Raw genomic sequence first — 27,288 nt, forward strand, 5'->3', positions numbered from 1 at the left:
TGGTATAATTTCTTGGAGTTTTAAAATTGTAAATTAATTGATTGTGTTTGTTGTTTTCTATAATAAAGAGATTTTGGTGGCATGTTACCTAATCTCATAGTTATTTTGTTTCCTAAAATTAGGGAATCTTTCTAGGTAAGTTAGTAGATTTATCACGTGAATAATGGGATGGTATTTTCAGCCACACCATTATTTATAGCAGTGTATTTCCTTCTCTATTCAAGAAATGAAAAATAGAATCATTTTTTCCTTATCATATTTCTTCAAAATTTTACCATTAGTTCAGGGGTGACCAATAAAAAACTGACTTTAGTTTTGCCTATGGTTTTAAAAACCGGATCAGACCGGTTGGTTATGGTTCCAGTCCAGTCCAATCAATTGGACCAGAATTGCATTGAACTAGGGTTGGATCGTTTGAATTAGCGGTTTAATCGGTGAATTGATCGGTTCAATTAATTTTTTTTAATTTTAAAAATAGCATTAAAACGACGTCGTTTTGGAGGGTATAAAATGAAAATCACGGTTGCAAACTGCAAACCCTCCCTCAACTCCATCGCAATAGTTGTCGCTCTACCTGCCCCCAACGCGTTGTGGCCCACGACACCCAAATAGCTCCCACCGACGGCTGTTACAAGCCGACAACCCTCCCTGTCATTGCCTTTTCCCAGTTCCCCACTGCGGCGTTGGAAGCCGGCAAACCTCTCTGCCACTAGAAACCACCCCAACCAGCTGGTACCCTATCCCGCCCCCTTCCGGTTGTAAACATCCCACACCCCCCCGTTCGTCTCTAAACCCCCCACCCCCGATCGGCTGTGAACGGAGGAAAGGTGACACCATTGGGTTTAGGAGTTGTACGGATTGCAATGAAAATTCTCTAATCTGGTGCCCTTCTTGTTTCATTGTGGCACTTTGATCCGTTCAATCAGAAGCTGAGAAAAGAGAGGGAAAAAGAAAGAAACGAAAAAAAAAAAAAATTGCCATTATTCATGTAATCAGTTTGGTGGTTTCTTTTTGGGGAGTTCAATTGCAAAGAAAAAACTCTACCTTTCTAGTTTGATATTTTTCTTTTTGGGAGGTTCAATTAGTTTGGTAGTTGACTAGTTTCTTTACGGGTGAAACAATCATAGGAAAGAGGCATTTGTAGATGATGAGGACGGTGGTGGTATGGCTATAGCAGGGCTTGATGTGGAGAACTTTGGTTTTCCAGATGCTCATTTTCATTCTCCATATTCCAATTTCCAAAATGAATGAAGACATGAATTTTATATTTATTAGAATGCAAAAATCTCCATGAATATTCAAACATTGACATGTTATATTTTGAGTAATTATTTAAGTGTTGTGGTTGACATTTGTATTATCTATTATGGACAATGTGTTAAGTTAATAACTCTTTAATAATTTGGTTATTATAGGATAGTAATGGTTTGATTATTTGATAAATACTGGGTTTATTGACATTATGAATGTATAACATCTTATATTGTGTTATAGATATCATATATGATGATTGATGACTTCTATAGGTAAAAAATTTTGTGAAAAAACTTAACAAACAAAGTAGATGTTGTCAAAATTTAGATAGAATTTATTAAAATTTTCATTTTTTAATAATATATAAAATAATAAAATATATATTTATGATGTCACCAATTCGCTAGTGAACCGTGAACCGATAACTTTTCTGATTCAATGACCGATCCGGTTCTGAAAACATTGGTTTTGCTAAATAAATAGCAAGACCTGACAGTCCATCGAATCAACATAGTTGAATTTAGGCATGATCCTTTCACATCATTTGCACTTGGACATTAACATAAATAATCAAACAACAGAATCACAGGTACATAATTTTGGAATGAACAATTAAAACATGTCAACAGCTAAAACATGAGACTGAACAAAGTGTCAGCTTAAAATTCTAAGAGGTCCAATATTTTTGCACTTCTTTGTAATATTTTCATGCTTTCATATTTTACATCGTGCATCAGGTGATTGAAAACCAGGCCCTTTTACAACTCAATATCAACTTCAATTTTTTAAGAACATTGCATTAACTGACTACAAACAATTTACAATCACAATACAATGACTGAAACAAATTCATATATGGTTGTGTCAGGACTTGGGAGACCTAACTTGGAAGTCTTTTAGTTTCTTAGACACGCTCATACATTCTAGTTGATCGAAACTCAGATTTACTGTAGCATTCGTATTGTGAGTTACTACTGCACTTAGGAGCAAGTTATTATAAGAGCTCATTTGATAGTGATTCTAGGAAGTGCTTTTGATATTTTTAATACTTGAAAAATTTTATCATTCAAATGTTAGAAATACTTTCTAAAATCACTCCCAAATGCACTCTAAGTATCACAGTTACAATAGCTTGCACTGCTGAAGGTATGGTAGCAACAAAATTTCTCTCTCTCAATTTTATATTAATGCAAGATTTAGAATAATTTTTGAAGTGGTTGGACTTCTGAAATCTTCTTGTTTGGCACTTTCATAGTAATCTTCTTATCAATGAAGAAAAACAATTAAGAAAATAATCTATATAGTGAAAAAAAAATCCTATTACTGAGCAAAAATTCAAATCTTCATGCATTGGATTATTTTGAAATTTAAATAAGTGAAAAAAAATATGAATATGGAAAATACATTCAGATGTTAAGAAATGGCGAGTTTGGTTTACCAGAAAACGCAGGAAATCAAAAGGTAGTCGACCTGTTTTCGAAAAGAAGTTATTAAAAAAAATAAAATATAAATTAAAGAAAATAGATTTTTAGAATTTTCTAATTTTCATAAATAGAAATAATAAACATGTCCTAAGACTTTTCATTTTAGTTGGGTTTTTAATTGTTAGAGTGATAATATTTTGAATTTGTTAAAATTTTTTCTAAAATAGTTTTTTATCTAATAATCGATGCCAAAGTCATAACAATGATAATAAAAAATTAAATAGGCTAATACATGTTATCTACCGTGGTACTTTTAGGTAAAAACAATGTTGCTATTTATAGTGATGTGATTGATATAGAAGTCAAAATGGTGATAAGTGATAAATAGACAACTATTCTATTATTTATGGTGATACTTTTGGTTATGAACATTATTATTTTTAAGTAAAAACCAATGTGTTTAGAACCGAATAAAAAAAGTTACCGACTCACGGTTTAATGGTTGGATTGGTGGTTGAACCGCGATCGAATCGATTACGTCATAAATATATAATTAATATTTTATTAAAATTAAAAATAATTTTAAAAAATATAAATATAAATAAAATTAAAAATCAATAATATTGATTTTTCATCTTTTATATAAATATATTATTATTTTAAAGTTTATTAAATAAAACATATTAATATTAGATATGGAAAATGGAAGTGTTTAAAAAAATATTAGATATTTGAGATGATTTTATTAGTTTTTTACGACCCTTGGCACAAACCAAATAGCAATAGGTTGGTGCAACCATGCTCACCTTAAACCCTTGGTCTAAGGTTGTTCAAGCCCTAGGGCTGTAAACTGTGCACATATAAATGTTGATTGTTTTTGTTAGACTTGTCCTGTCCCACATTGGAAAAACAAAAGCATAAAAATACCTTTAAAAACCTCATCTTACATCGCAATTGGCTACTGGGCATAGTGGGTTAGGCTATGAATGGGTATGGCCCATTGGTAATTGAGGCTTGTTTTGACCCAAAAACCCAAATTCTTAGTTGAATTGAATTGTCTCAGTTTTGTTCGGTTTGGCGATTGAATGACCGGTTCGTCCAGTTTAATGCCAGTTTGAAGCCTTTTTTGACTTAAAAGCTCAACCGAACCGAATTGGATCAAGGTCCAATCGACATGTTTGTAAAGCAATATGTTTGATATAAAAGTTGAAGTGGTGATGGGTGATATGACAACTATGGGATTCAATGAAGTGTGTTTATCAATGTGTCTTATATAAGTAGTAGTCTACCTTGATTTTGTTAGAGATTAGTCTTGGTAGTGTGCACAAGTTACTATTTTTAGTACATGATTTGTGGGTTATTTTCTCCTAGATGTATTTTTTAATAAAACCCGACTCTTTTGAGTTCACAATTTATCCATATTTTCGAAATAGTGCACATTTTGGTTATTCCCCTTTAAAGAATGGAGTTAATTCTTTCAAATTTACATTTTCCAGGGCCATCCTGTTTTAATCAAATAACCTAAATTATAACGTGCGGGAAGAAGAGGGCTTTTAGGAGATTCTGTTAAGACACTGTGTGGGATGTCTCGCATTTTCAGAAAATCATCAAAACCTACTGCCTTACCCAGCCTCTGCACCCACCCACTAGGGCCGCAACCTCAACTGTTCTCCGCGGGCAACCATGGATTCCTCCCACTCTCTGCAGATCACACAGGACAAAGACGACTTGGAGGACAGCAAGTGCGCCTTCTTGATGGTCTCTCTCTGTCCTTGTCTCGTCTGCTTCAGTATTCTCTTCATTGTCGCCACTATCGTCCTCACTGTGAAGTTCCGCCTCTTCTGCCACACCCCTCTTCACTATGTCTTCCACACCCACAAGTGCTAGCCCCAAACTCTACTTCGTCGCTTTTGGGTTCACCCCAATTTCTGGGTTTTTTTTCCAGGGGTTTTTCTAGGGCTTTGGGCGGTGACCAACATTCTGATCCTGAGCCCGATGGTGATGTTGGTGACAATGGTGTGGGTGATTATGATGGTGCTTTGGTTAATTCTGGTGCAGATACCGAAGAGAAATCTAGGGGTTTTTCTAGAGTTTCGCAGGGCGAAACAGATTCTGATCCTGAAACTGATGGCGATGAGAATGTTGGGGGTGATTTTGATGAGGTGAATGTTAATTCGGGCGCAGATCCTGAAGAGGTAAGTAGGGTATGCAGGGTGATCGATGAATTGTTTGCGTTGGATAGGAATATGGAGGCGGTTTTAGATGAATGTAACGTAGATTTATCACATGCTTTGGTTGTGGGTGTGTTGGAAAGGTTTAAGCATGCTAGGAAGCCAGCATTTCGGTTTTTCTGTTGGGCGGGGCAGAAGGCGGGGTTCACCCACAATTCGAGGACGTATAACGCGATGATGAGTGTGCTTGGAAGGACTAGGCAGTTTGAAAGTATGATGGGGATGCTGGGGGAAATGGGTGAGAAAGGTCTTCTTACAATGGAGACGTTCTCAATTGCAATTAAAGCTTTTGCTGCAGCAAAAGAGCGAAAGAAAGCAGTTGGAGTCTTTGAGTTGATGAAGAGATACAACTTTGATGCAGGGGTCGATACTATTAATTGCTTGCTTGATAATCTTGGAAGGGCGAAGCTTGGAAAGGAAGCTCAAGCTTTATTTGAGAAGTTGGAAGATAGGTTTACTCCAAATTTAAGGACTTACACAGTTTTGCTGAATGGTTGGTGTAGGATAAAGAATTTAGTGGAGGCGGGGAGGACATGGAATGAGATGATTGACAAGGGTTTTAAACCTGACATTATTGCGCATCATACTATGCTTGAGGGGTTGTTGAAGTGTAAGAAGAAGTCTGATGCAATTAAGCTGTTTGAGGTTATGAAGGCAAAGGGCCCATCACCCAATGTTAGAACCTATACTATTTTGATTAGGGATTTGTGCAAACAAATGAAGATGAAAGAAGCTGTTGAATATTTTGATGAGATGGTTGATTCAGGGTGCCAACCAGATGCTGCAGTTTACACTTGTTTGATTACGGGGTTTGGCAACCAGAAGAAGATGGACAAGGTGTATGCTCTGTTGAAGGAGATGAAAGAAAAGGGCTGCCCTGCTGATGGACGAACCTATAATGCACTGATTAAGTTGATGACCAATCGCCAAATGCCAGATGACGCAGTTCGGATCTATAAGAAGATGATTCAGAATGGTATTCAACCGACATTGCACACTTACAACATGATGATGAAATCCTATTTCTATACGAGAAATTATGAGATGGGTTGTGCAGTTTGGGAGGAGATGGGTCGGAAAGGGTGTTGTCCAGATGATAATTCCTATATTGTTTTCATAGGTGGGTTGATAAGGCATGGAAGATCTGAAGAGGCTTGTAGATATCTAGAGGAAATGATAGAGAAAGGAATGAAAGCTCCTCAACTTGACTACAACAAGTTTGCAGCTGATTTCTCTAGAGCTGGAAAACCTGACATACTTGAGGAGTTGGCTCGAAAGATGAAGTTTGAAGGTAAGTTTGAAGTATCCAATGTCTTTGCAAGGTGGGCAGAGATGATGAAAAAAAGGGTTAAGAGAAGAGATCCTGTTAAATCTGATAGGCACTGGGTGTGAGTTACTTGAGACTAATGCTGCTCTGTTCTTGAAATGGCATGGAACCATTGGCTGACTTTCTGAACTGCATGAAGTTGCTGGTAAAAGTTGGCACAAAAATAACTGGCAGAACCACAGTGGTGTTCTTGTTGTATAGTATTTTTCCAGTTGAAACCTGCTTTCCTAGTGTTTCTGATCTTTACCTGTTGTTATTTGTTCTCAAGATGTACCAATTAATTTCTTTTCCCTGAAATCAGTTCACTAGTGTTTGGTAGATTTTATGAAATGATGAGATTCATTGATGAAAATGTGGGCCATCAGCATAATTGAACTCTGTAGGATTTTATTAGGAATTTCCTGAAATGGTTCTGATTTAAGTTCTTACCATCAATCATGTTTATGGCTAATGCTTCTATAATGGACCATTTAGAACAGTGGATTATGCTTCAAATATTATTTGACATGATCGATGGATCCGATTTCCTGGGATATTCCATCTTGATGTTATTTGATGACCTATCTTTTTCAGAAATATGAAGTTGAAGTGTGAATTTGGAGAGGAATTAGGGCTTTCAGCATCATAATTTGTAACAGCAAATAAACTCTATTTTGATGTTGCATCAGTATATAGGGAAATTTCAATTATTTCTATTTTCTTCTATCTCAGAACTTGGGAAATTTGTGCTACCTTATATTTTCACCCATCATCCTATATGGATTTCATGGAAGTATCTGATGTAAACCTTTTTCATGTTGATTCTATTATGCTGTCATGTCATTTATCAAAAAAAAAAAAAAGAAAAGAAAAGTTGTTATGCTTTCAGTTGATGCTGAAAACTTATATTTTCAACCCTTCTTTTACACGCCCTTGCTGACTCAAAGGCTCCAAGGAAATATCCACGATGTTATGATTAAACTGTGTGCCTTAAGCAGCTCTTGACTTGCTTCAGCATGTGGTGATGTCAAACACCTTGTTTTCATTCAGTAAACCCAAAACATTACCATTTTCATACAGTTCCACCACATTTTTAGGTTTCTGTTGACAATAGAGGAGAGCTAAACCCCCAGAGGAGTAATGTGGTTCTGGACGAATGAGGGATTACGGGCCAAGTAGGGTTAGATGTACAAGGAGGGTTGAGAGCTAGAGATTGGGATGGTAAATTTTATTATGGAATCACTGGATCTTATCAAGGAAAATTTGTTAGGCCTACCATTTTAAGCTGAATTGCTTGTTTTGAAAGACAGACACTATGATGCTCAAACAGAATGACCTGGAGATGTAAGTTATGATCTGATTTCCAACATCTTGATCTCTCAGGTGGCCAGATAACTGATTTCAAACAATTAATTCTTTTTTGGTCTTCATCAACTCTGACCAATGCACTGATGGTTAAACATGTGTTACTGATGGTCCAATAACTAAGTCGTGCCTAGAAATTTCCACCTCATAACAACATATCAGATGACCTTTAACCATATGATAGATGTATCTTGTTCTTGATGGCATTTTATAACACTTCATAATTGCTCTTTGATGTCTGGTCTTAAGGAAATACCGACGAGATGGTATTAGGGGTCATCAGAATCACAATAGTTGTGTGGTCAGGTTCAAACTGTTATGAGGGGAAACCTATTAGTCAAGGCATGGGTTGTATTGATGAGGTTGGATGAAAATGGAAGCCGAATTTAGAGGTTCCCTTGATCTGTTCCTCTGAATATTTGAGCCTTATACAAAATAGCAATAATTAAAAGAATATTGAAAATCAATTTATAAGGAAAACTAGAACAAATAACAAAATATGATTAGTTTTGTGTCAAATTCATTTTATCAAGGTTGTATACTGATAGAGATATAGCATTTATTAAGTAAATGAAAAAGAAACATGGAGAGCAATTGTTGCCTAGTGAAATGAACAAAAATAAATAAATAAATATAAAGTTAGGCATTTCGAAAAGTTTGAATTATTGACATGAGGTATATGCACCATGCTGATCCATAAAAAGGTACAAAGGGTGTGATTTTGAATTTCTGAAGTCTGCACTTGCATACTTTCTTCACCTGCTTCAGCTCAAGCTGATCCTTGAGGCATACTCAATCTTATTTTGAAAAATAGGAATATAAGACTCTAAATCTTCTTTTTAAGTACATTTTGATGTCACAATGTTATGGAGGCTTAACAAATACTCATCTTGTAGCTTTGATTTAAAGCACATTTACTATTTCTTTTCTAACATGTTACTCTGGTGCAGGACTTAGATATTGCACAAGGTTCAGATGCCACTGAATGCAACAAGCAAACAGTTCATAGTCTCAACGGTTGTAGAGTTACTGACCAAATTTTGCATTTGGTGCCAAATATCAGGTGTTGACTATGCCTTTTAATGCATATGTGGATACAAATTATAATGTTGGTTCTTTCTTTATCATTGTCTGTTTTGATTGTTTATCTATCTCTATGGCTCAGATTTTAAACAACATTGAAATGCATAAGGTTTTGGGTGAAGTACCTGGTATTTATTCAATGTACAGGAGTGTTTTCTCTGATATGCAGGATTGCACTATATTTTTAATTATTTTCTTTCTCATTTGATAGGGTGCATTCCTCTTTTCTTGGTGATACAAACTGGCATTGCTTATCACTTGCATATGCCAACTATATCTCATTACATTGCTGAATATGTTAGTTTTCCAGTTCTTTAGGCTATATAATGAATGGTGTTAGACCTAAAAAGGAACTCTTAGACTTCAAGGGACGGGTTCCATTTGATGCCTATTATTAACTCCCACTCGTCCGTGCATGAACTCTAGCTACAATGTGTGACCATGTCAGAAGATTTTACGTGGGGAAATGAAATTGCTAAGGTATGATCCAATAATGAAAGTCATTATTTGTGTTTTTTTTAAAATTCAATTTAGAAGAATTTGTAAGGTCAAGACAATATTCCACATTAATTTGCATCATAGACTAGTTTATATTAATGATTACTACTAGACTTCCTCTTCTTCATCATACTTTTGCTGTCTTTGCCAATGACATTTGATCCATTAGGACATGTCTAATATTATATCAAATGGGCTCAATGGAACATGTGTTCATATTCTTTCTCACCACAGTGTAGCCTTATTTCATTTATCCTTTGATTCAGTCAATAATTGTTTCCTATATCTATTTTATTGGTTGTAGTTTGTAGTTGTAGATCCCATGGCTGGGTTCCTAGCCTCTGTTGTTAATTGCTGAATCTGTAGTCAGGTTGTGTAGGCGGTTAATTTGGATTTGATCACATATCAAGTGAATTGAATGTTGATCTATATTGTTGCAAAGATGTCTTGATAGAATAAATAGGCAACTTAAATCGGATAAGGGAAATTCTCTTCATATTGAAACTTGTTTATAGTTGAAGGTGTTAGGAAATTAATCTAGCAAATCTTCTATATAAAGAAGATATATTCTGTATATAACAGTTTCCCCTTTGTATTCCCCTTTGTATTCCTAGATTGTAGTTAGATTGATTGGTGATAGCTTAATTATAGGAGAGACTAACGTGTAACCAAAGTTTACTTGTATAAATACATCAATTGACATCAATGAAATTCAATTCAGCCAATTCTTCTTCTTTTCATGGTATCAAAGCAAGGACTAAAATCCCGACTCTATTGTAGTCGCACTTTACTTTCTCTTACAACAATCTCTCATCCTTTGGCCACCATGGTTGATGAAAGGAATCCTACCTCTTCTGGAACATCAAAACCAGACTCATCAAAGACAGAAAAACAAGCCGATTCCTTTGTCCCTCCATCAGATGCATCAAAGTCTGATCTCTCAAATCCTTATTTCACTCATCACTCAGATAATCCATGTTTGGTTTGATTTCCATACCTCTGAATGGAGATAACTACTCAGCTTGGCGCAGTCTCATGACCTTGGCTTTAAATGCCAAGAACAAATTGGGTTTTGTCAATGGCATCATCAAGGCGCCTTTGGAAGAAACTCATCCTGATGACTATGCAACTTGGTCACGTTGCAATGATATGGTGCTTTCCTGGATCGTCAACACTCTCAATCCTGAAATTTCAGACTCTCTAATCTATTATGCAACCGCTCATGAGGTTTAGGAAGATCTTCGTGAGCGATTCTCTCAAAGCAATGCACCTCACATATTTGAGATCCAATGAGAAATTGCCTACCATCGACAAGAGCAGCTTTCTATCTCGGTTTACTACACAAAAATCAAGAGCTTGTGAGATGAACTGGCCTCGTACAATGATGCATCAAGCGGAGCATAGCAGGATCAACAAAGATTGATGAAATTTCTAATGGGGTTGACTGAATCCTACAGTGCAATTCGTGGACAGATACTTCTCATGAATCCTCTTCCCTCTATCCGTCAAGCATATTCCTCTGTGTGCCAAGAAGAAAAATTGAGGCTTCTTAGCATGACACACAACTGTAGAGTCTAACTCCAGCGCTACCATGGCTGTAAGGAGTAATCAAATGAAGAACAACTCTGCTAGGAACGCAAGGTCAGATCGTTCAAACCGCTTCTACAGCAGTTCACAAGATTCATGACGGTTTGATAAAAACAAACCTCGTTTAGGATCTTCCAGAGGGCGACCTTAGTTAACCTATTGTGGGGAAATGGGACACTTTGTCAAGAAGTGTTATTAGCTGCATAGATATCCTCCAGGACACCCAAAGGCAAGAACATGTTCCAATTTTAACCACCACAAGAATACTTCTATGGCTAATCAAGTTTCTGATGGTGCAAACAAAGATGATGGGAAGTTAGTGTTGACTAGAATCTCAGAAGCACAACTTCAGCAGCTCCTGTCCCTTCTGAATGACAAAGATGGAGGTACAAGTTCTCAGGCAAATGCAGTTGTAGCAAAACCAGGTTTGTTTAAAATTTCTTCACACCGCTGGATCATTGACAGCGGCAAAACAGACCATCTCTTCATCTCCAAAGCCGTTCTTGTGTAAAGATAAAGATATTTCATTGCCTCCAATATTGTTACCTAGTGGAGAAAAGGTTAACATTGTCGCCAAGGGGTCCTTGCCGCTAACTCTATTTATTATTTGTGTGATGATTATGTGTACCTACATTCAAAGTCGATTTAATATCAGTTAGTCGTCTAATAAGAGGCCTGAATTGTTCAGTAACATTTTTCTCTCATTGGTGTGTTTTGTAAGATCTGGTTACAAAGAGGATGATTGGTTTTGGTAAGCAGCGTGATGGATTGTATTACCTAGAGGCGTTAACAACAAAGAAAACCGAGACCAATTCTCATTCATCACCAAACCATCAACCAACCTGCAACCTCACCATTTCATCTTCTGATCTCTGGCATAGTCATTTAGGGCATGTTTCCCATTCTCGTCTGAGTTTCATTGCTAAGAACTTTAAAAAAATTTCAATTCAGTCTAATAATGATTGCCCAATTTGTCTTTTGGCAAAGCAACATCGTTTACCTTTTGGTACTAGTGAAATTTCATTAGAAAAACCATTTGATCTTATTCATTACGACATTTGGGGTTGTTATAAACATTCTTCACTTTCTGGTGCACATTATTTCCTTACTATTGTTGATGATCACTCGTGCTTCACTTGGATTTTTATGATGAAACACCAAGATGAAGCACAACCTCTTATAAAACGTTTCTTTAGTTATGTTTCCACTCAATTTGCATCTCATATAAAAATTTTTCGAAGTTACAATAGTGGATAATTCCTTTCACTCCAATCCTTTTTCAAAGATAATGGTGTTCTTTTCCAACACTCTTGTGTTTACACGCCCCGACAAAATGGGGTGGTGGAACGCAAACACTGCCACATTTTACAAGTTGCACGAGCCTTGAAATTTCAAACTCAACTCCCTACTCAATTTTGGGGAGAATGTGCACTCACTGCCGTCCATATCATCAACCGCTTACCTTCACCCGTTCTCTTTTTCAAAACACCATTCGAATGCCTTTACTTGAAACCACCTACTTACTCTCACCTTCGTGTGTTTGGTTGTCTCGCTTATGCTACCAATGTCCATGTCTCTCACAAATTCGATTACCATGCCATCGCCTGTATCTTCATTGGTTATCTCGTCGGACAAAAAGCATACAAATTGTTCAATCTCTCCACCAAAAAAATATTCACCAACAGGAATGTACGTTTTCACGAAAATCATTTTCCTTATGTTTCCTTCGAGTCTATCCTTCCTACTTCTAATTTAGGCTACTTTTCACGCTCAATTCCTACTCCAATTCATGACCCAACTCCCTCTCACGTCACTAATCCTTCTCGCCTTATCTTTCCTCCCACCATAGACTTTGCTCCCTCTTTTTCTATCGCACCTAATTCAGAAACACTCAATTCCGTCGCACCCATCTCTTCACCCACAATTTTTGAACTCCCCTCCCTCCATGATGAGCAGCCCACTACGAATCTAACTCCAGCTCTCCTCAAAACACACACTCGTCGCCCCAAGAATGCTTATTCATTTCTACTGGAAATCCCAACGCCTTCTTCTCCTTCCCCATCTATCGAGACACTCTTGCTAACTACATCATCCCTTCATTCATCATCGTCCTTGCTTCTATCTTCATCCAATCCCTCCGACCCATCCCCAGCTCTCCCTAGCCCGCCACAATCAACCCCAACTAAGACCCTTTATCGCTCTAGCTGCTCCCATAATCCATCGGCGAAACTACAGGACTATGTATGCTCTCACATCACGCATGCTTGCTCCGACCAATCTCTTTCCTTGCTTCCAGGTCCGACTAACGGTACACGTTATCCTTTGGCCAATTATGTTTCATATCACAGCTACAAGCCTGCACATTGCTCTTTTATTGCTCAAATCAGTCAAGTCACAAAACCCAGAAATTATTCCGAAGTCGTCATCCATCCTGAATGGCAGGAGGAGATGCGGTTCAAATTGCAGGCTTTCCAGGCCAATGGTACTTGGACTCTCACATATCTTCCGATAGGGAAGACACTGATAGGTTTTCGATGGGTCTATAAGATTAAACATCGTTCCAATGGATCAATTGAGATATACAAAGCACAATTAGTTGCCAAAGGATTTACACAATTGGAGGGTGTCGATTATCAGGATACCATCTCTCCCACTGCCAAAATCATCACAGTTCGTTGCAGGGTATGTTCAATCTCGAGTTGACTACTCTTTATTCATCAGAATACAAGGCAAGTCCTTCACTGCCTTCTTGATATATGTTGATGATATTTTGATTACTGGAAATGATTCTATGAGTCTTTCTATAATTAAGAAATTCCTGCATAGTCAATTTCGTCTTAAGGATCTTAGTGATTTGAAGTATTTCCTTAGCATTGAAGTATATTCTTCTAAGAATGGGATTTTTAATTCCTAACGTAAGTATGCTTTAGAAATCATTAAGGATGCGGGATTGTTATGTGCGGCGCCTATTGATACTCCTATGAAGCGAGGTTTGAAATTGTTTGATAAAAGTGATTTACTCAAGGATCCAGGTCATTATAGGAGGTTGGTTGGTAGATTGATATATCTTACTATCTCAAGACCGGATATTACATATTCTGTGCATGTATTAAGCAGGTTTATGCATCAACCTTGTAAGTTTCATATGGAAGTAGCACTTCATGTTGTGCGCTATCTCAAGAACACACCTGGGCAAGGATTGTTCTTCTCCTTAAACAGTGATTTCAGGTTGCGAGCCTATTGTGATTCAAATTGGGCAGGATGTCCAATCACTAGAAGGTCAACCACAGGTTACTGTCTCTTTCTTGGCCTCTCATTAGTCTCATGGAAATCTAAACGTTAAAAAACAGTGTCGCTTTCTCAGCTGAAACAAAATATCATGCTATGACAGGTGCTTGTTGTGAGTTAACTTGGCTGAGATACCTTCTCAGAGATTTGGGAGTATTGCATCAAGAGCCTGCATTGTTATACTGCGACAACAAAGCTGCATTGCATATTGCAGCAAACCCAGTCTTTCATGAGCGGACCAAACACATTGAAATGGATTGTCATTACATCCAAGATAAGATTCAAGATGGTTCCGTTGCTATAAGGTTTGTGAACTCTGCACATCAATTGGCAGATGTCTTGACTAAAGCTCTGGTAAAAGAAGTCTTTACTCCTATGATTCACAAGTTGGGAGTATAGGATATCCACTCTCTAACTTGAGGGGGAGTGTTAGGAAATTAATCTAGCAAATTTCTATATAAAGAAGATATATTCTGTATATAACAGTTTCCCCTTTGTATTCCTAGATTGTAGTTAGATTGATTGGTGATAGCTTAATTATAAGAGAGACTAACGTGTAACCAAAGTTTACTTGATGTATAAATACATCAATTGACATCAATGAAATTCAATTCAACCAATTCTTCTTCTTTTCAGAAGGCTGGATCATTCTTGGTGGAGAAATTTTATCCTGACATCTCTCTTAGTAAATAAAGCACTGATATCACCACAATGCAACTACCACCCAACTAAGGTGATTTCTCAGACAAATTTGAGTCTTTTGATTGGTGTTATTTTATTGGCCTACAAAGAAAATAGAGAGTTCTGGTAAATGAAGGTGAACTAACTGTTTGATAGATTATCAAGAATTTAACCCCACTTCATGTTCCCATGTTTCCTGGTGAAATTGTATGGCAGATCTCAATGTTTTGTATATAATTTTCATTTTCCATGAATAAATCACTTTCAATAAGAAAAATAAAATGGTTGGATAAAAGTCTCTCTCTTCCTTTCCTGTTTGTTTTCTGTTTAGAAAGCATTTGATTTCTTTGCAAGTTAAAAATTCTTCACTTTGAATGAATACAACATCCAACTTGTGTTTTACTTTATCTATATAATTTGGCAAATTTCATTGGCCTTCTAGTAGCTACAGTGTTTACAAACATTAAGGTTGCCATAGGTTGGGCCATGACTAATTGATGTCATTTATTGTTGTGGGCAAGATCTTGTTTTTTGTCCTCCAAAAGCTTGCTTAACTAACAAATGTTCTCATGGAAATTTGTTGATTGCAGTATTTGGATATATCTACGTCTTTGGAACAGGGCTCTTAGGAAGCTTTCTTTTCTCGTTCTTAACAAATGTTCTCAAGATACATCATTCCCAAGTAAGTGGAAGACATTTTGAAAATAAGGTTTAACAATAAGTTCTCATGGCTTTCTGGATATACTTTGATCCTGTTTCTTTAAGCATATCATTTTCTGACAGAAACTTGTGTTCCAATTGACTTCTTCTGAAGGGCTAATTCTACGTCTATGTGGCTAAAACTTATTTTTTTTGGTTCCAAGTTATGTCAATTTCAATTTTAATATCGGTAAAACTTTTAATCTGATTTCAATTTCATTGTTAATCTTAGTCAAATTACTCTGAATTGTGTTGAGATCAGGCTTAATCTTAAGGAAAAGGATTTTAATGACATCAAATTGTCTATGGGGCTAGCTCAGAACATGCACCTAATTATGCCTCAGCAAATCCTAGTTATGGTGGGATGCTGTGTGGACTACACAAAGATGTATGGGCAGGGTAGGTCCTTGTCTAAGTCAACAATAAATTAATTTTAGAATTTCTTTCAAGTGGCTGCATGTAAATGCATGTGGCAATAAGAGTTAGGTGTGGGGACATGTCCTACATCGGAATGCAAGGGGTAGGATATTTCTTACAATGAATGGAAGTTCCATCACAATAGTGAACCTCTGATGTGAGATGCAAGGAGAGTGCATTTAGACTTTACAACAACAAAAATGACACCATTTTGTTTGAGACAATGTGGTCATGTTTGAATTTCCAATTCTGAAACCTCTCCTGTCAGCAATATGAAATCTTTATACTTGCCAAAGCCTAAAATCTCCTGTCCTTTATCAGAACCTCTACAAACCTACAAGGGTTAACAACCTCACCACTCACAAGGAAATAAATAGTAATAATAAAAAGTACCCATTTTCAGCTTCTTATGGGATCTCTGATCATTGATGCTTTTGATAAAAGTGCCAAGCTGTTATTTAACTTTTCAAAATTCCCTTGCCAAATATGTAACACAATTAGGAAAATAGAAATTATGGTGGACTCTGGGGTCAACTCTATTCCGTCTGTAAGGATCAATGTTTTTAAGGGTCATTCGACTGTAACCTCATATTTGAGCTATTGCAATGCAAGTCATTTTTCTGTTGCTCTTGTCCGTATTTCTATTATACCATTCAAAATGCTTTTACTAATTATTTAAAGATGTCAATTTTGTTAGGTTATTTTGGTGGCATTTCTTTGTGATGTTTTGCAATAACTGTTTTGAAACATTATTTTTTTCTTGTTATAGATGGTTGTATAATAGTTATGGAGTTATATCCTAGTTTTTCTCTATATTGGGGTTTATATGATTTTGTGCAATACTCTCACAGGGAATCATATGGGGGCTACTAGTTGGTAGTGTTTTTTGTTGCACATTATATTAGACCAAGTTGTATGATCAAGGAATGATGTTAAATGAAGTTCTCTATTTATTTATTTTTTTATTAGGAACAAAGATGAACTTTTATTGATTAAAAGAAGAAGAGAAGGATGAGGGGTTATTCTCTCAAAATACAAAACCTAATCAAAGTAAAAGTATATTCCTCCACTCTGAATTATAAAGCGAAAGTCAACTTAGCTGAATAATATTAAGTTGAACTCCCCTAAAAGCGATGGAACAAAAGGCCCAAAGGGAGGAGTAGAAATAAAATAGATCCCACAACGTCTCTTCCATTCTCCATCTATGCTAAAAAATCCTAATGTTTCTCTCTTACCACACAATACAAAGAATAGTGAGGCAAGCAATTTGTCAAAGGGTCATACCTCTCAATGAAAACCTCAATCCTCTAAAAGAGATAAGCATCATATTTCTAATACTCCTCGATGGCACCCAAGCCAAATTGGCTAAATTGAAGAGCTTATTCCAAATACCCAAAGTTAATGGACAATGTAGAAAAAGATGGTAGTCAATTCTCCACTTCGTTTGCATAAAATGCACCAATGCGGACTAAGGGATTTGTAAGATTTTATCACCTGTTTTACCTTCTTATGTACCACCAACCAAGCAAAGGCCTTCACTTTTAAAGAGGCTTTTGATTTCCAAACAAAATTGGACGGAAAGGTTTTGAGGAGGATTTATAAGCATTCATTAATTAAACTTAAAAGATGGTAAACATTGTTCTATCTCTTGCATTTGTAAAGGTGGTAATGTTGACAGTCGAATTATAAGTTCTCTTTGCCATTCTCACGATTATATTTTACTTATTGTTTGCTTATCTTTCTTTGTTAGATTTCTTACCTCTCTTTACCATTCTCATGACATACTTGCAATAATTTCATTGACTGAACTACCTATCAGGAAAAAAATAAAAGACATTTGTTTATGAAATTCAAAGTTTACCACTTAGGACTTAGAAGTTAAATTTCACCTATGTATGATCAGTTCATTTTTGTTATCTTAATAGATCTTACCTATTACGTACCTTCATTTTTCCTTAATGTTTTATGAATGTGGCTCAATTGTGTAGGAAAATAATAATTTCAGTTATTTTATTATTTATTGCAAAGGGTGAAGGTTGAACAACTATTACTTGAATCCATTGTAGATCAATGCCATCATTTGTGAAACCTCAAAAAGTGTATCTAGGAGAGTGTTCTTAAAAGCAAAAGGCGATGTCCCGACAATAAGACTTCTTTTAGCATAAGTCGAAAGGCGAAAAACAAGGTAATAGTAAGACAATGAAGAATATAAATATATTTACCTATTTGATTCTTAACCAATATAAGTATCATATTTTCTTTTTATTATTAGAAACGAAATAAAATTATATTAATAATTGTAAAGGTACAAGAGAAGGATAAGAGGTCATGCCATCAAAATACAAAATCTGATCAAAGTAAGAAGACACCCCTTTATACAAAACTATACACAAAGAAAACCCCTACCTATCTCAAACTTTTGAATCACAAATTGCAAGCCAATTCAATTGTATAACACTAAGCAGAACTCGTCTAAAAGCAATAGTATAAGAGGCCCATGGATAGGAATAGAAGTGAAGTAAATCCCATAGCATTCCTTCCAATCTCCCCTTATCCTAAAAAATCCTAGTGTTTCTCTCTTACCATACAATCCACAATAAGGTTAAGTAAGCAATTTGCCAAAATGTTTTACCTTTGATTGAATTCCCCAAACCTTTAAAAGTAATAATCATTATGTCTCCAATACTCCTCGGTGGAACCTAATCCAACCTTGCTAGATTGAATAGTTTGTGCCATAGCCCAATAGTTAATGGACAATGTAGAAAAATGAGGTCAATTGATTCTCCATTTTCTTTGCATAAAACACACTATTGAGGACAAAGGGATTTGTAGGGTCTTCGCAACTATAGCATGTCATTAGTGTTTACCTTCCTATGTGCTACTAACCAAGCAAGGGCCTTAACCTTTGAAGGGACTTTTGATCTCCAGCTGGAAGGAATAAGGTGGGATTTGAGAAATTGGACAAGGCCAAGAAAAAAGATTTAACAGCAAACAAGTCTAGCGAAGACAAAGACCAAGCTGTTGAATTTTTCAAAAAAAAAATATAAATGCACTAAACTAAGGGAGGACATGAGTCTCTGAAGGAGTTCAATTTCTACATAAGTGAGAGTGCGACAAAAGTTTAAAATTCTAAAAGAGTGGATAGGAATTGCTAAGGACAACTAAAACGGTGAAGTTTTTTCACATAAATAACTCTATAAAGACCAAGGAAATGTGAGCACAAAGGTTGGTCACCCCACCAAAGATCTTCCCAAAAATGGATTCTCTCCCCATTTCCCACCACAAGATGGATATATGGGGAGAAATCTTGAAAAACTTGTGCAATAGCCTTCCAAGGACATCTGTGTGAGCATCTAACCACCATGTTAGTTTCTCATCCATTAGGATGGTTCCCATAGATACTCACAATAATGTGATGCCAAAGACCACTCATTTCCCTAGGGAACCTCCATAGCCACTTCGCTAAAATAGCACGATTTCTCAAGAATGTCTTCCCAAATCCCAAACTTCCCAACTTTTTAGCCTACAAACAATATCCCACCTAATAAAATGATATTTCTTCATTTTTCCCGTCCTTGACCAAAGGGAATCTCTTTGCATTTTTTCAATCTTTGAGGCTATTGATACTGGGATCTTGAAGAAAGAGAGGAAATAGCTAGGAATGTGAGACATATTTGACTAAATTAAGGTAAACCTTCCTCTTTGGTGACAAAAAAGCCTTTTTCCACCCCTCCAACCTTTTCGAGATTCTCTTAATCATCGAATCCTAAAAACATATCGCCTTTGGGTTTCTTCCTAAGGGAAGACCCAAATAAGACAAAGACCACTCTATCATTCTACAATCAAGAATCGAAGCCAAACTAGATAACAACTCCCAACTTGTATTAATATCCAATAAGGTGTTTTTTTCCAGATTGATTTTCAATCTTGATACTTGCCCAAAAACCAATAGGATTAGCTTGAGGGTTTGTAGAAGTTTTGGAAAAAGTTTAGAGGAGAAAATGGTGTCATCTGCAAACTTTAGTAAAGACACTCTAGTCCTATCCCTACCCACAATGAAACCCTAAGTTAACTCACTTTTCTCCACTCTGATCATCATCTTGCTTAAAACATCTACTACTAAGGTAAAAAGAAAATGAGAAAGGAGGTCTCGTTGTCTCAAACCTCTAGTAGCGTTTATCTGATCTTTCGCGTTTCTGTTAACAAGGATTGCAAAACTTATTGAAGATAAGCATCCCCTTATCCAAGATCTCCATTTTTGGCTGAAACCCTTACTTTCTACCACATGATCCAAAAAGCCCCAATCCACATGATCATAGGCTTTCTCAAAATCAATTTTAAAGATCACCCATTCCTCTCCTGACCTTATTTTCTCATCACCACTTCATTGGATATCAACACAGAATCCAAAATTAGTGTCCTTTCAACAAAGGCTCCTTAAGAGCTAAAGATTGTTTTATGGAGGACTTTGTGTAATCGCCCTAATAAAACCTTAGTAATTATCTTATATAAGCTTGTAACTAGGCTAATAGGTTTGAAGTATGATATTTTAAAGGTTTGACTCCTCTTAGGCACTAGGGTAATGAAAGTAGCATTAGTACTTTGATTTATTATCTCATTACTGTGAAACTTTAGAAACACCCTCATAAGGTTCTCTTTGATCACATTCCAGCACTCTTGATACACTGCAATAGTGAACTCATCTGGGCCAAAGGCCTTTTCCATGTTCAATTGGAAAACTGCAAAGCATACCTCCTTTTTAGAAAATGACCGATCTAGCCAAGTTGCATTCTCTCCAGAAATGAGGAACCAATCTGAACCTTCACTCTCCAAGAAACACCTGCAAATTTAGAGTAGAGCTTCCCAAAGAAATTTACTATCTCATCTAAAATAATTTCAATATTGCTTAAAGTCACTATTTCCTCATAAACCAACGATTTAATGAACTTTCTCATTTTGCCTATTGTCTTCATCAATCAACACTATTAATTTTTCATCCCTCATGATGTCTTATAAAATGAATAAAGTATTAATAATTAAGTGTTAAATATTAAAGCCCACACAAAAGAAAAATCATATTGTTTAGAGAAATTTATGTTGTTCAAATGCATATTCTAATTTTTCAAACATCCAAAAATCAGAATAAAAAACAAAATAAAAGAATGAACATCCTACATAAGTTTAAGGATCCTCATCATAATTATCATTGAAATTAAAATTGTCATCACTTTCATCAAGACTAGGTTGATAACTCTTCATCTTATAATCACTATGATTGATAATATGATATTTCATCTTATACTTTGTTTAATTTGATGTTAGATTGAATTAAATTACAATACAAGTATGCTTAATCTTAACCCATGGTCAAAGGTGACCGACTCTACATCTTAAGCCTAGGTGTTGCCTCTTTGAAGCCACCTTGTTTGGGTCATTAAAAGGCGACTTTAATATGCCCCACCTCACTTGGTGGCCTAAGGGACTTAAAAAAATGCAATGAGAGAGTTGTCTCTTACTTTGTCTCATAGAGAGTGCTTTGGCATGCTTGTTCCTAATGGCTCCAACAAAACCTCTTTCATTAGTGTCACACTTAGCAAAATCACCACCAATTTTTTTTCTAAGTGTGTGGTGCTAAGAACCCTTTTTAGCTAACCTTTCCAAATGCCCCAACAAAAGCATCATAAAGAGGTAACAATCAAATATGGGAACCCTTTCTAACTTGTGTTATTACTCAACTACATGAATTACAAAATTGCTTAAGTGTCCCAACACTTGTACATAGTTAGAGAATCCAACCCACAGTGCTTTACAATTTGATCGAGCACTATCTTTAAGTCCTTCTACCATAGGAGGCTTTTATACACAATGCCTCTAATTTGAATTTCAAATTCAAACACTTGAATTCAAATCAGGAGCCTATGGTGGTGGTTGTGCAACTGCCACAACCAACCTGCTAAAGACACTCTTCCAAACTGAGTATTCCTTCATGTCACTTGCAACCAACAACTATCTTCATGTTCCCTCCATGTTGTACCAAAGTTGGTGCACTCAAAGTGTCTCTTCCTAACAAGTACTAAGTAACTTCCTTTAAAAAGCCTCTTACCAATGAGTGTCACTTAACCATCCTCTATAACTTAGCCAAATGACCCATTCTCTGAGTGAATCAAGTTGAAACAATGTTTGGTCCATGTTTGCAAGTTGATTCATGCCAATCTGGTACCTTACCCTTAATGTTTATAAATTTGGCCCACATCAAGCACCTCATGTGTGTGCCAACCCATCCAACTAGTATCTTGCCTTAGCCATCAAAGTATGTCCAGCCCACTCTGGTACATCAATATGCTTTACCACACACATCGATGCCTAACTCCATGCCATGTCAAGGTGCCCATGGCTCAATGGGGCTTCAATCTATGTCATGAGCCATCTATTGCAAGGCCCTCTTATATTTTGCCTGAGCTAGCCATGCATCACCATGTCTATTGGTGTAATTGCTACTATAACACCCTGTGTTGTGCCCAAGCCTTCTTGATTGCAACAATAATCCATGGCATAAAGCCCATGGCTTAGTTGGTTTCGTGCACAAGGCATTGAGCCCTTGTGCCATGCATAACCATCGTCCAAGTCAATCACATATGTCACAACACCATCATGCCATGAAATTGCACTCATGACTTCATGAATCACCTTAATGGACAAGGTTGAGTGCCCTTGTGCCAATGTCTGGGAGTGATAGGTCATACCACACCCCATGCCATTATAGCCATGGGTTTCACATCACACACGTTGTAGAGCCCATGTGTGTGTGCTAGCTCATTGGAGCCAAAATATGTGCTCTAATAACGCATATTCAATATGATTTGTGCACCAAAGGACACTCAAATCACCCAACTTGACCTAAATCAAAGCTAAGGCCCTATCCATAAGTTTAACTTGTATTTTGGAGATTTATCAGGTTCAAGGGAAGAAAATGGTGCAAGTTGAATCACTTTAGATTTTGAAAGATCAAGAAAGTGTTAAAAAAGGAAATAAGCGAGTCAAGACTCATAGATCTTAAGGAAAGGCAAGACGAGGATATCATGAGTTTGGAAGATGAGAAATGACCATTATGGAGTGATAAAGAAGGCAAGAAAACATGGGAAATAAGGCATGAAGCAAGATTCAACTGCATGGAAATTTAAAACTCAAAATCTGATGACAACATATAATCTAAATTCAAGGACAAATTTGGTGCACTTCCTGAAGTCCATTTTATACATTCTATATATCATTTCAAAGCTTGGGAAGTTAGGAGTCCAACACTTCAAACAATATGTAAATCAGAGTTGAAATGAAGAAGTTATGGCCATTGGAAGAAAACTGCATAAAGTTAAAGGGCCATTTCGAAATGATTTCAAAATTCAACTTATGAATTCGAAATCCAACTTATGAATTCAAAATCCAATTTGAAATGACCCTAATTTCGAATTCACCCATTACCACTTTGATGTTTCGTCTCCTTTGCCTCAGGAATTGCATCTAGAGCACTCTATCCGCCCTAAGTTGGTCTCACACGACTAGAAATCACCATTTGATTATTTTATAATCATTTTTTTAGATAATTATTTTTGTAATAAGTGGCCAATGAGAATGTGCCACATGTTAGGTAATTGATGATATTATATAAACTCCCTTCTAGGTTTTAGGGATCTTGGATCTTTTTCTAGAGAGTTAGATATTGAATGTAGAAGAAGATGAGAACTTTGGTTTGTTTTGTTTTTCTTCTTTATTAAATATATTGTTTTTAGTTTCTTTTTATTCAAATTATGGATTTTTACCTTATTATGGATTGTGAATGTGACATCACCCCCATGAGAGGCTAAGAAGCCAACTTGTGGCTTGAAGCATGAAAACCTAAGGGCTAGGAAACCTATAGGGATAATGGGTAAATTATTATAACAATGAGATTAATTATTGGTTGGATAACAATTTATCAAATTTTTTTATCCTATCCTTGTGAGTTAGTTTAGGGAATGATACGGTAGGTTATTACCCAATACTAGTAATTGTTGGAAATTCTTGATCATTAGTTATCCTCGTCTTCCCTATTGTTATTTGCCCCAAAACAAATCTATAAGGAGTAGGAAGGGTTAAAAAGTCAAATCTTAAACTGGTAATCAATCTCATTCATTTGATGGTTTTAGGAATTTGTTTTAAAAATGAAAAATTAGGTTTCAAATGCAATTTTGAGTTATAAAAGTCAAGTTGATCTGTTGTGACCGATCAGATTGGGTGTGATCTGTGATGAAAACCAAATAGGACAACGATGTGATTGATCGTATAGATGTGGTCTATGATGAAAATGAAATGGAGCTGTCATGACTAATTGGACTGGGTGCGGTTTGTGATAAAATCCATACAAGACAACGATGTGACCAATCATACAAGTGCGGTCTACGTCGAAAATGATATTGAACTATTAGGACTTATCAGCCCGGGTACAATCCATGACAAAACTAGACAGGACAACGATGTGATAGATCTTCCATGTGTGGTCTACGCATAAAACGGTACTTAGCTATCATAACCGATCAGACCAAGTCTATCATCAAAACCAGATAGGGCAACGACATGACCGATCATATAGGAGCGGTCTAAGCCGAAAATGATGTTGAGTTGTCTTGACTAATCAGATTAGGTACAATATGTGATGAAAACCAAATAGCACAACGACGTGACTGATTGTATAGGTATGGTCTACATCAAAACTGAAACTGAACTATCAGGACCTATTTAACCAGGTACGGTCCATGACGAAAAACAGACAAACAACGATGTGATTGATTGTATAGGTATGGTCTACATTGAAATCAAAACTGAACTATTGAGACTTATCAAACTGGGTATGTCATGTTACAAAAACCAGATATGACAATGATATGACTAATTGTACAGGTGCAGTCTACACTGAAAGCGAAATTGAGTTATTGTGATCGATCAGATTGGGTGCAGTCTGTGATGAAAACTAGATAAGACAAGGACATGACCAATCGTATAGGTCTGGTATACTTTGAAACCAAACCTAAACTATTGGGACTTCTTTGATCGGATACGGTCTGTCATGAAAACCAAACATGGTAACGACATGATCAATTGTATATGTGCATTCTACACTAAAGGTGGTACTAAGTTGTCATGATCGATCAAATCTAGTGCAGTCTGTGATGAAAACCAGATTGGACAATGATGTGACTAATCATATGGGTATGGTCTATTGCGAACCGAAACTAAACTATCGGGAGCTATCTGACCAAGTGTAGTTTGTGATGAAAACCAAACAGGACAACAACCTTACCAATCATACAGGTACAGTCTACATCGAAAACAAAATTGAGTTGTCGTGATCGATTAGACCGTGTGCATTTTGTGTTGAAAATTAGACTGGACAACAACATGATCGATCGTATAGGTCTGGTATACTCTAAAACTGAAACTGAACTGTTGAGACCTATCTGACTGAGCGTGGTCTATGATGAAAACTGGAAAGGACAATGATGTGACCGATTGTACATGAACAGTATTTTCTAAAACTTAACTGTTGTGACCAATCGGACTAGGTGCCAATTATAATGAAAACTAGATAGGACAACAACGTGACAGATCGTATAGATGTGGTCTACACCAAAAAATGAAATTGATCTATCTTGACCGATCTGACCGGGTGTGGTCTATGATAAAAACTAGTCAAGACAACAACATGATCAATTGTAAAGGTGCAATCTAAATTGAAGACGAAATTGAGTTATCATGGTCAATCAGATCAGGGACGGTTTGTGACAAAAACTAGATAGGAATTCAACGTGACTGATTATATAGGTGTGGTTTACATCGAAATCGAAATTAAACTATCGAGACCTATCGAACTAGGTGTAGTATGTTACGAAAACCAAATAGGACAACGACATGACCGATTGTATAGGTGTTGTCTACACCAAAAACAAAACTTAGTTGTTATTATAAAACTCAAGTTGATCACCTATACATGTATAGATGAATGAGATTGATTACTAGTTTAAGATTTGGCTTTTCAACCCTTCCTACTCCTTATAGCTTTGTTTTGGGGCAAATAACAATAAGGAAGATGAGGATAACTAATGATCAAGAATTACCAAGAATCACTAGTATCGGGTAATAACCTACCATATCATTCCCTAAACTAACTCACAAGAAACTAAAAACAATATATTTAATAAAGAAAAAAAAAGAAAACAAACCAAAGTTCTCGTCTTCTTCCACCTTTAATGTCAAACTCTCCAAAAAAAAAATCCAAGATCCCCAAAACCTAGAACGAAGAAAGTTTATATATATTATCAATTACCTAACATGTGACACACTCTCATTGGTCACTTATTACAAAACAATTACCTAAAAATGATTAAAATAATAATAAAATGGTGATTTCTAGTCATGTGGGGTCCACTTAGGGCAGATGGAGCGCCCTAGATGCAATTCCCGAGGTAGAAGAGGTGAAACATCAAAGTGGCAGTGGGTGAATTCAAAATTGGTGTCATTTCGAAGTGGAATTAGAATTCATAAGTTGAATTTCGAAATCATTTCGAAATGAGCCTTCACCTTGGTGTAGTTGTCTTCAAATAGCCATAACTTCTTCATTTTAGCTCTGATTTGTACATCGTTTGAAACCTTGGACTCCTGAATTCTTGAGCTTCAAAACGATATATAGTATATATAAAATGGACTCCGGAAAGTGCTCTAAATTTCTCCTTAAAGTCAGAGTATATATTGCCATTAGATTTTTGAGTTCTAAATTTCCATGTAGCTAAATCTTACTTCATGCCTTATTTCCCATGTTTTCTTGCCTTCTCTCTAACTCCATAATGGTCATTTCTCATCTTCCAAACTCATGATATCCTTGTCTTGTCTTTCCTTATGGTCCATGAGTCTTGACTCACTTATTTCCTCATTTAGCCCTTTCTTGATCTTTCAAAATCTAAAGTGATTCAACTTGCATCCTTTCCTTCCCTTGAACCTAAGATAAGTCTCCAAAGTGAAAATTAAACTCATGGCTAGGGCCTTAGCATCGATTTAGGTCAAGTTGGGTGATTTGAATGTCCTTTGGCGCACAAGTCATATCGAATATGTGCCATTAGAGCATATATTTTGGCTTCAATAAGATATACTATGACTATATTTGAATTAATTAGAAATTTGAAGTAATTACTACTCTCTTTGGGTTTCATATGGATAAGAGATGTAACAAACAAGTTATTAAGTTGAACGAAGGTATATGTAGTTGTAATAAGTGACAATCATTTGGCATCCCATACTCACATGTGCTAACTGTTTCTGCTCATATGAGGATTAATAGTAGGCAATCTATTGAGAAATACTATAGGATGGATGCATATGCCAATAGTTATGCCTTAGAATTTAATCCTATTCCACATGAATCTTATTG

At 36.2% G+C, this 27,288-nt stretch overlaps 1 protein-coding gene across 1 annotated transcript; it reads left to right on the forward strand.

The window, feature by feature from the left end:
• Positions 1–4,239: 4,239 nt before the first annotated feature.
• LOC117927363 (pentatricopeptide repeat-containing protein At3g62470, mitochondrial-like) lies at positions 4,240–6,606 on the forward strand. The gene has a single exon (XM_034846863.1). It carries the CDS (start codon positions 4,262–4,264, stop codon positions 6,299–6,301), a length of 2,040 nt encoding a protein of 679 aa, XP_034702754.1. The 5' UTR covers positions 4,240–4,261; the 3' UTR covers positions 6,302–6,606.
• Positions 6,607–27,288: the final 20,682 nt, after the last annotated feature.

Source organism: Vitis riparia, chromosome 12 (assembly GCF_004353265.1).
Source record: "Vitis riparia cultivar Riparia Gloire de Montpellier isolate 1030 chromosome 12, EGFV_Vit.rip_1.0, whole genome shotgun sequence".
NCBI lineage: Eukaryota > Viridiplantae > Streptophyta > Magnoliopsida > Vitales > Vitaceae > Vitis > Vitis riparia.

What these genes read in the sequence shown, in the direction of transcription:
- LOC117927363 (XM_034846863.1), top strand. Translation starts at nt 4,262, where the DNA reads ATGTCTCGCATTTTCAGAAAATCATCAAAACCTACTGCCTTACCCAGC.